Source organism: Hippoglossus hippoglossus, chromosome 11 (genome assembly GCF_009819705.1).
Source record: "Hippoglossus hippoglossus isolate fHipHip1 chromosome 11, fHipHip1.pri, whole genome shotgun sequence".
Classification (NCBI taxonomy): domain Eukaryota; kingdom Metazoa; phylum Chordata; class Actinopteri; order Pleuronectiformes; family Pleuronectidae; genus Hippoglossus; species Hippoglossus hippoglossus.
The window spans coordinates 13,188,143-13,198,866 of NC_047161.1; the positions used below are offsets into that span (position 1 = coordinate 13,188,143).

General features: G+C 40.5%; 1 protein-coding gene across 3 annotated transcripts in view; it reads left to right on the forward strand.

Moving 5' to 3' along the window:
• Window positions 1–6,773, forward strand: part of rims3 (regulating synaptic membrane exocytosis 3) — a 35,701-nt gene extending 28,928 nt beyond the window's left edge. For 2 of the 3 annotated variants that reach the window (XM_034601118.1, XM_034601119.1), the window contains exons 3-7: window positions 3,010–3,151; window positions 3,239–3,351; window positions 4,261–4,362; window positions 4,463–4,602; window positions 4,918–6,773. In XM_034601118.1, the coding sequence (XP_034457009.1) occupies window positions 3,010–3,151; window positions 3,239–3,351; window positions 4,261–4,362; window positions 4,463–4,602; window positions 4,918–5,130 (710 nt within the window). In that variant the 3' untranslated portion in view covers window positions 5,131–6,773. The remainder of the gene's footprint in view (window positions 1–3,009; window positions 3,152–3,238; window positions 3,352–4,260; window positions 4,363–4,462; window positions 4,603–4,917) is intronic. The other variant, XM_034601120.1, reaches the window with a different exon arrangement.
• Window positions 6,774–10,724: the final 3,951 nt, after the last annotated feature.

Sequence of the window (10,724 nt, forward strand, 5' to 3'; positions counted from 1 at the left end):
TGCGGACACTGTGTGTAGAAAGTATAAATGTTGCATGGAGGTGTGAACGTCTAGTGTCAACGTGTGTGTGTGTGTGTGTGTGTGTGTGTGTGTGTGTGTGTGTGTGTGTGTGTGTGTGTGTGTGTGTGTGTGTGTGTGTGTGTGTGTGTGTGTGTGTGTGTGTGTGTGTGTGTGCCCACATGTGTCTCTACACATTAATGTGAACAATAGCTTTGGGAATTTGAAGTTTTATTGTTAAGAGAGAGAAATTGATTTATTTAACTGCCTATTTAAGGCTGAATCTCCTTCTCCCACTTGTTTCCAGCCTTTAAAGTTTTGATGTAAATTCAAATTAAGATCTAATTAGTATTTAAATGCTTTTTCCCTTTCCCCCCCCCTTTTTTCTTTCCTTAATCCTTTAGCTGTCCTTGGAAATTACAAAATATGTGCATTTAAATGAACATTTGACATAAAGTGTTTATTTTCTAAATTCAAGTGCTCCACATCTGGTCGATTTTGTTTATTTACATTTTTTAAATTATTTACAGTAAAGTTTATGGTTAAACTGTAAAATGTCAAGACTCAATTACATTTCTTCATCACAAGGGTTTGATAACGACATCTTCCGAATCATTGCCCAATTTTTTTTATATATAGCAGCCAATGTATGAGTATCAGAAATTGTTTACTCCCTAATATTGACATTGGCATCAGCCCTCAAAAATGTGTTTGTATTCCTGGCTTGTTTTCAGTAAAACATCTGCATCACTGCGTAACATGTAACACGCCAGCATGGCTCAAATCGGTTCAGCAGAATCAACGCCATTGTTACAGTTGTGTTTACAGTGAATCAGGACGTGACATTTCCCACACATGTGTGCGTATGTGTGTGCGTGTGTGTGTGTGTTTTAGTCCTCACGAATTCAACAGCTTTTTAAAGGGGGAGGTCTTGGTTTATCCATCAGTTTTGTTAAGTTGTAATATTTTGTTGTGTATTTAGTCTATGTCATTGTTGCATCTGTCAAGTCACTATTGTATTGTTTTGTTTTTTAGCAATAAAAAAAAAGAAGAAGAATGGAGTTGGGATAATTGTTTGTAATCTATAGAAAGCCAGTTGTGTGTGAAGTGCCCTGAAAAGCTATGATGAGACGTTGGCCCGCACTGACACGATTCCAATTTGCACCACGAGAACGCTGAGTAATGTTCACAAAACACTGAGAGCGAGGCAGAGATGTTGGTGATAGACGGGGTGATGGAAGGGGTGACTGCTAAAAAACTGTGTGAGTGCACGGCCTGACGTGTCACATCCTGAACCCAAATCACCCTCGACTCTGAACTCAGCACGCCGACATACAGCGACATACAGCGTGTCATTCACGGGGATGATGCCCTGAAAGCTGCTTCCGGGGTTAGCGGCTGTGCAGCTTGCACTGTTCTCCTGGTGTCAGCAGAGATGTAAAGCCTAAATACCTCCCCCGCCTCCCTCATCCGGGCTCAGCCTCCAGACTGCCTTTCTTCCCAGACGCTCGCAGAGATCCTCGAGCTGCCCACTTGTGTATGTTTCTGCTTCCCAAGTCAGACTCAAAGTTCTGCCCGATGGCATGTTGGCCCCTACTCACAGCATCCATCATTAAATGGGCTTTCTGTGTTTAAAATGTGATGCAGTAATACCTGCGAAGTGGAGAGACTTTGTAAAAGTGCAGGAACATCCCTGTGGATATTAGGTACGATGGTCTCCTCGCCTGAGTGAGCTTGCTTCAAAACAAACAAGGGAGAGACCGGTTCTCTAAAACTTCTATCCCCTGTCTACTTCAACTTTTATTTGTCTTGATTGTGTTGCCAACATCATTACCAGTAATGAAATTACCTGTCTCAGAGCCAAGTCAACTTAGACTATGAAGTGAATTAAGGTGTGAATAAGATTTAGAAAAGAAAAAAAAGAAAACATCCTTGATAGTTAATTCATCTATTAATTCTGTTTACTTCGGTACACATGAACAATTTCCTCTAGAATTGTAACTATAGAGCAATAAAGCAATAAGGTAACAAACAAATATAGCCTATATATATATATATATAACCCTTTATACACAGAATTCATTGGCAATCCTTTAAGTTCTGTAGCTTAGGTAACTCATTATAAACAACAACAAAAAAATCTCAATATCAAACATAAACATTTTTCACATGTTAGTTTGGTTTTTGTTTATTTCCATATTGTTTATAAAACTTTGAACTTTCACAGTGAGCTACATGTTAAAAAATCAATGTCTTTTATATTTGTTCTTATCCTTGATTTCTTCAACTTACCTATTCAACTGGGTCCATATCGGATCTCTCCTGAATCAAACTAACTTTAAATACTGTGTGGAAATAACTTTTGATATTCTTTATACTGTATTTGTGCAGTATTTAACTCAGCTACATAAAATGTTCGGGTATATAACTTGATAAAAAGTGTTGATTCACATTAGCAGATTGATTTGCATGTCTTATTGCCTCCGTCTGCAATGTGGAAATTCAATGTGTTATTTGTCTACATGTTCCCTATACCTCCACACAATAGGTCCTGTATTGAACAACGAGGGAACAATACAGTTTGTGTTACGCATTCAGATTGAAGATATCTTTGGTTCTGTGGTCTTGTATAGTCTCAAAGACATTAAAACATTTGGCCAAAACATTCCATCTACTGTTAATTTCAGACGTTACTTACAAACTTGAAAACTAAAGAAGCATTTTGGGAACTGACTGAGAACCTTAATACATTTTGACTAAGGAAATACTGTATGTACTAAAATATGAATATCTGCATAATGTGAGAATATCTGATGAGGTTGAGATCTTTTCACAACACAGCCGGTCTTTGTAAAAGCCTCATCATGCTGGCACAGGTCCTGTTTAATACCTGAGTTCCTTATCAGGCAGCTCCATGACTTCCTCTGATTATGATGCTTAGTGGATTATCCTTCTGAAATAAAGACACATAATGGAGCTGTGACCTCTTCATGTTTTTTTTGTTGCTTTCAGAAGGCGGGACGAAGAAGCTCCGCAGCACCATCCGACGAAGCACGGAGACCGGCATCGCCGTGGAGATGAGGAACCGAGTGACACGGCAGGGCAGCAAGGACTCAACCGACGGCAGCACCAACTCCAACAGCTCTGACGGAACGTGAGTATCTGACCGCAGTTCATCCATCCACCCATACACGGTATCCATCCATCTCACATTAACATCATTCTGCTCTGACCCCCCCAGGTTTGTCTTCCCTACTACGCGCCTGGGGCCCGAGAGTCAGTTCAGTGACTTCCTTGATGGACTCGGCCCCGCTCAGATCGTAGGCCGGCAAACACTAGCTACACCCCCCATGGGTAAGCCAAGAGCGATGGAGACCAACAGCACTTGAAAGGCTAATTTTGTCGGTTTTTCAAAACACAATAGTAATATTGATTGCTTTAAGATTGTGGGTTAAAGCACATTGTTTATGTTGGTATCAATATATCTATTGATACATACAACATTGAAATTCACAGTGGTGAACTAGCTGAACAAGTTTATTTTAAATTCTACAATTACACAGTTTGACCATCTACAACGTCAAACTACTGAAGTGAATGAAATAGCATCTTAGCAAGTTAGATTTTAAGCTAACATCATATGTGACATACCGTCTGTCTGGAATCCACAGCAAAATTGTTTTGTTTTTTGTTTTTTCAACGTACATGGAGGCTAATTCTGTTCCGAAAAAATACCGTAGGGGAGGAGTTTGGCAACAGTGTCATTTTGCTCTTGTAGTGTTTGTGTGATTCAAAACCGTGCGATTAATGTGATAGAAATTGTCTTTGTTCTCTTGCATTTAAATGCGTTTGTTTTGTTTACATTTATTAAAACACGGATTTAGCATCATATCAGTCCACAATAAATGATTAAATCTGTAATGCAAGAGCATGTGAATATTCTTAGATTGAAAGATGAGTTACATTTTTAATATGTAGATCTGCATACCAAAACACCAGTGTATTCACTCAGCGCGGATGAAGTTATTCTTGCTTGAGATATAAATCTGTAATGCAAAGGTCGTTGCTTGATAAGAAACGACAGAAGAGAGAGAAGTGTTGCTCCACCAATCTTACTCATAAAAGGCAGATTTACAGCTCTGTGGCGCCCTCTGCCGGAAGATGCACACAACTGCAACCAAGCTTGTTACAAACAAAGGTTTTCTTCTCTTATTACAAGCTTGTGATCTGTTTTTTTAGAGATGGTTTGTTTTCCCTCCACAGGGGATGTCCATGTAGGCATGGTGGACAGAGGAGGGCAGCTGGAGGTGGAGGTCAACCAGGCCAGAGGGTTGATCCCTAAACCCGGCTCCAAGAACATCCCAAGTACTCATTGTTCAGACATTATTCAGAAACTCCACTGACTCTGACGTCCATGCACAAGCTTCACTTTACTATTTTTTGTGTGTGTGTGTTGTTTCTGCAGCGACATATGTAAAGGTGTATGTCCTGCAGAATGGAGCGTGCTTGGCCAAGAAGAAAACCAAAGTAGTGAAGAAGAATCTGGACCCCACCTACCAGCAGGCTCTGTTGTTTGATGAGAGTCCTCAGGGCAAGGTCCTACAGGTAAGGGACATCCTGCCTTTCGTTATTGCCTAATTTCATTGTCTTCCTTGTACATATGCTAATGATTGTATATGGGTGTGACCTTATTGTTCGTTTATCTGCACTGTTGTTGCATCGAAGGAAGACGCACCTCACAACCAGAACCTTTTCTTCGAAGGCGACCTGTCTCTGTTTCCGTCTTTCGATTTCCTTGTTCAATTTGTCTTGTACAAGTTGAATAAAGAAACGAGTTGACCCTGAGTTGTGCTGAATTGCATTGTGCATCCTTATATTTGTGTGTGTACTGTATGTCCTCATGCTTCCTCTTCTCCGTAGGTAATAGTGTGGGGGGATTACGGGCGTATGGACCACAAGTGCTTCATGGGAATGGCCCAGATCCTCCTGGAGGACTTGGACCTGTCTGCCACAGTCAGTGGCTGGTACAAGCTCTTCCCTACCTCCTCCTTGGCAGACCCCTGCATCGGACCCCTCACCAGACGCCTCTCCCAGTCCTCCCTGGAGAGCACCACCAGCCCCTCATGCACCTAGACACCCCAGTATAACCCCTCCCCCACATGCACGGGCACAGGCAGAGTCATGCAGACACGGACACACGTACTGTATATACACAACTACTGTATTTGAAGTGCAAGACAGGTAGGCATACACATATATACCCATCTGCACATAATAACTGATCTCATCGACATGAACACACACACTGACACGCTGACATTCCACTTTTTTGCCATATTCTCCACATTATCAGTATTTTTAGATGATCTCAGTTGAACAAAACTAATTTACCAGAAACATGTAGCATTTTTTCACCCATGTCATTTCAACATTTCTCACCATGACACAACAAACCACCGGATGCCATGTTCTGCATTCCTACGTACCAGATCTCCGTGGCATGACTCATCCCAGGGCCACCCTGATGCCAGTTTCTAAACTCTCTATGCCAAACTTAAGAAAAAAAAACCTTTATTTTTTAAAACCAAAGCAATTGTTATTGTTGTTATTCCTATAAGTAGTAGGTGAAGTAGTATACAATATAAAGTATGGATATGTAGCAGAGTCTATGACTTAGATGTAATGCAAAAAAAAAGAAGATACATTCTACACACATGAGTTGAGAAGAGCAGGTCAAACACATAAGCATACCTGGGCAGCAGGCTTGGATGTTCACATAATGGCTATTATGTGAGGTAGCAACACTGCTATTCTATAATTTTCACAGGGCAGAGTTTATATATAGATATACATTATATATAAATAGATAGATAAATACTTATTTGTGTTTACGTATGTATCGGCTGCATTCTGCATGTTTGCTTGCAACCCTCGTAGAGACATTTTAAAAGTGCTTATCTCTTTTTATTTAGCTTGCCTTGACCAATGTAATGGGAGTATAGTGCTACTTTACTTTGCGATCCCTCCCGAAAAGGGTGTGCACCCGAGTTAGGGAGAAGGATGATGGGGCTTCGGTGACAGGGAGGGGCGCCATCATCGCCATCTCCAGCAGAGGAGAACAAATTAGTCGGCCGGCCCACACATTCGCAGAGGAACAAATTTCGGATCCTGCCTTCACCTGGAGAGGGAAGGGCTGTCGTACCTCGAGGCACCCGGGGGTTCTTGTGCTCCACATTCAGGGGGTGCCACAGTCTCTCTCTCTCTCTCTCTCTCTCCCTCCCTCCCTCCCTCTGTATACCAGCACCTAGACTTGAACTTTCCCGCTAATTTCCCCTGTTTTGACGTCATCTTTTTTGTTTTCTTCGCACTCTTCCTGATGGACGAAGGAGGCAGGCAAGCTGGCGAGCGTGCCTCATGCCTCTCTCCGCGTCTGGTCAGATCACAGCCAGACATCCAAGCGCAGGCAAAGACACGTACATGAATGGTACCACCTACGACCTTTACCTTCTCTTTGGTCACTCCTCTCTGTCACACTGACTGTAACTGAACCTTTTTTAAATGTATTTTAAATCCAGATGTTTTTTTTTTTTTTATATCTGACTATTCACCCCAGTATTACTTTGCTAGCAGGGTGATTGTTAACCTGCCATATACGGTAGTTTTACTTGTTTCAGGTACAATATGTCAAAACTAACCAGTGTTTAAACGTTCTTATTTTCTATTTCCAGTCAGGTAGCGTGTGTTTAAAATGGCACTTTAATGTAAATCTTTTTATTATGTTTTAATTATAAACCTGCAGTGGCTGACCACTTTTTAAATGATTTGTTTGAATTTTGTCACACTGCATTGATCATCTCTGTTTGAAACGAACGCCAGCACGAAAGTGTAACTTAAGTTTATAATGAGTCGCAGTATAAGGGCCAATTAAAACAGCTGAAACAGGTCAGTAAAGCCTGTTGCATTGGATTTTACTGTTGGTTAATGCTTCAATCTGAGCTGTCAAAGAGATTCATTGCAAAGGAAATACCTGCTTTGAGAAAAATCTACATTAATTCTTAAAGCAACACTGTGTAACTTTACTGAGCAACTGCAACCTCTGCAGCCACACGGGGGGGAATATTCTGTTGGGTTCCATGTCTGAGTGATTAAGTTGTTTTTATGTAAAGAAAAAAAAGTGGATCAATGTTTTGACTGCGTTGTCCCACTCACTGAACTGAAACACTGAGTGGTGGATATTACCCATGATCCACAGCTTCCTGAACCAGGAAGTATTCTTCATATTTTAACATTTTCCTTGCGGAATATTTCACATAAAAGCTGGTTCTTAATGACTTCTAATTCTCTTCTAACAGTTCGGTATTACTCTTGGACTTGCTAGGCCTGATTCTGGCAACTTAAGCTGCAACTAAAAGTCTCTTCCAAACTCACATAGAGCAAGAACAGACGTTAAGGGTGAGGAGTGGGAATTAAGGTGGCACTGTTCTTTCTAGTCCAAGTTAGTGAACCTTCAAACTAATTTCAAAGCTGCTGTTTTAAGGGGAAAAGTTGCATAGTGTTGATTTAAAATGTGAGTTTTCAAAGGAGAAATAAAATGACAGGTTTTGAAATAGTTCTAACCCACAAATGTCTTTCTCAACAAAGGTATCACTGACCTGTTGGCTGTTTTAGTTAAATGTGCAATGGTTGAGTCTTCACTGACGGACAAACTGAGCTGTTGCATTTACTGTTTTCTTTAAGAGTATTTATACCTGTCTGTGTTTTGAATCTGTCTCGAGACCAACACCAAACCTTGTACACGGATAGAGACAGGAAAGGCTGTCGTGTTTCAGCAATGTTATGAGAGCTGACAGTCTCAAGCTACACCCTATGAAAAGCTTTTGTGTGTGTGTGTGAGTTTTTTAAGAGCTCGCGTTTGGTTTTTATCGCAACCATATATTCTGTCGTCTGCTAACAACTGTCCTTCCTCTGTTCGTTGTTCGGCAAAAAAGGGAAAGTCCGAGGCATTTCGTCTTCTCGGCTCCTCAGACCAACAGAATTCACATTTCAGCGCTCTTTGAACATTGGAAAAAGGGGATCTCTGGTATTCTTGAATATTTTGGGGGTGAGCGTGATGGTCATTTTAGACCCCCCCCCATCACGTATATAACCTTTTATTTTTCTTAAAAGAACCAACAAAGTCTGGGTTCCAATTTCCTTGCTGGATCTGTACTTGTATGGTCATGTATATGAAGTAATTTCATGTACCTTATTGATTTGTATTGATCTATTTTTCTGTGGACAGCTGGCATGATGTAAAAATAAGGACTTATACTCTTGGTATTTGCCCACACTCTCTTCGGTGCGCAGATTTTGTGATCACAAAAAGAAGGGTTGGAAATGGAAAGAACATAACATTTAAAAATACCTAAAAGTAATTTTTAAACCTGTAGAACATCTCTGCTCAATGTTTAGTCCTTGGAAAGCTATGAAAAAACTGTCGATATTTTTTGCAATGTGATTTCTGAAGCTTGTACGAGACCGTCTGTGTCCCTTTGCTGTGTCGGGTAACCCCAAGAAACACTCTCAGATCTGGTTATAGGAGAAGGGACGATTCAAAGTGATGTATAATTATCCTATGAGAGGTGTATTTATAGACAGCGGATCTGCCAAATTTCGTCCAGATCCTTTTTTTATCCCTGCAACCAAAAGGACAAGTTGAAATATTGCCTTTTCTTCTAAGTGTAGTGTGGGTGTAGTGAAGTGTAGATCTTTTGCATATATGCATAATGAGCAGCGAGCCAGCAACATGTGAGCGAGAGATTTTAAAAGTGTAGATATTTATTTAGAAGAAGATATGAGCATTACATCATTATTATCTTTTTATGGCATTTAACATAGATTAGAAAATTGACTATAACATTTTATCACAACATGGTCATACACTTAAAATAAACTTACTACAATTGGTAACACATTTAAATTATTAATTTCAAATTAAAGTTATCAATTGTGTTTATATAACCTGTTAACCTTAATTTGAACAAACTTAATTAATTTCTGTAGCTGTGCCTCACTGAAGTTGGTGTCTTTTCAGTGTAACACTTGTGCTGCACATACTCTACTGTTTTGAGTGAGTTAAAGAACTGTAGGTGGTTGGAGAGTTTTCATTGTAGCTAAATGATGCTTAGGTATTTTTATTTTATTTCAAATGGGAAGGTAGATGCACGAAAGCAGGTTGGTTGATGGTCTGAAGCGTTCGGAGCAGTTTATTGGAGCACGTAGAGCTCGGCACAGTTGGATTCAGCTCGAGTTTAAACGTGGCTCAGCTGAGATTTGAATGTAAAAGTCTGGATGATGCTTGGAATGTAAAACCCACAACACTCGCTTGTTCCCCCGTAAAGACCCACATCGAACATTCCTTTCCGTCCCGAGTGCAAAACTTAACTAATGCATCTTCAATCAACCCCCGGGTCGTCTCTTGAGCGCTATGTCGAAGATGTATTTTATTTTTGTAAGAAGAGTGGTATTATTCGGAGAACGTAGGAAGAAGAGTCGGGAGAGGCGCTGCGGGCAAAACCTGCCTTTAGACTTTAGGGGAAAATGAGGGCTTGTCAGTTTACAATGGCCTTACTTTGTGTAGGAGACATTGCTTCACTATTGTAGCACACAACTGAAAGTTTTGACAAATGTATTTTGCTTGAACTATTGTACTGAAGTTATATATCTGTGTATATGTATAGTTTTACGAATGTATTTCTTAATCCTTACACCAGAGCTGAGTATAATTTTAATAGTTTTTTCGTCATCTTCCTTTGCTATACTGTCTCTTCGAAGTCTTTCCAGGGGACGTCACCTGCATCTGTTCAGGCAGCCCCCTCCCCTCTTACTTGTACTGCACTGTTTAAGTCTTATTCTCTGCGTGTTCATTTAAAGAGAGCAGCTCTGAGGTTGAAACGAGCATGACTTCTGTCTGGCGAAATGCATTTCCTTTATTTATTTAAATCGCCACAACGGGTTTCGAGTAAAAAAAAAAAAAAAAAGGGATTGCTGCCCCCCCCCCCCCCCCCCCGCACCGATAACTTATTGACTAATCTATCGATCAGATGGAGCTGGTCTGATTTTTGTACTTTGAACTAGAAAATGTTTGCCGCATGGTTCCTCCGATGATTTTCTTGTATTTAATCTTCCCGATGGTATGATAACGATGATTAATAATTGAGATAATAACATGTAACACGACAACAAGGATGATGATGATGTTAGTTTGACCCAGTATCACGTTATTAGAGAATCCAAATGTCATGCAAAACAAATATGCTGTATCTTTAAGTAGCATGGACTTTAGCCTAGTTCTTCTGGCAATAACCATCGGCTGTGGCCCCCTCACTGTTTGCTGGGGGCCCCTCACTCTTGTCTTCAGCCTCTTTCTGGTTCCCTATAGAGCTGGTGATGTGGTGCCACTGTCGGCTGAGGACAAAGAGGATATTCACTCAAATCACATTTGCAAGCACCACAAGCAATTCAGACTCAACAGAGCATGCAATGCATTATGAATAATAACTTGCTATTCCTATGATAGTCCCCATGAGCTTCAATTTATATATTTCTTTTAATTTTTCTAATGAAGCATGCATTCCAAATGTCTGTTTACCAATGTAGCAGGTGTCGCAGAGAACAAAAACAGACATCACTGCTGAGTTGTGGGACAAATTGGGAGTTTTTAGCCGCTGAATACGTCGGGTTTGTCT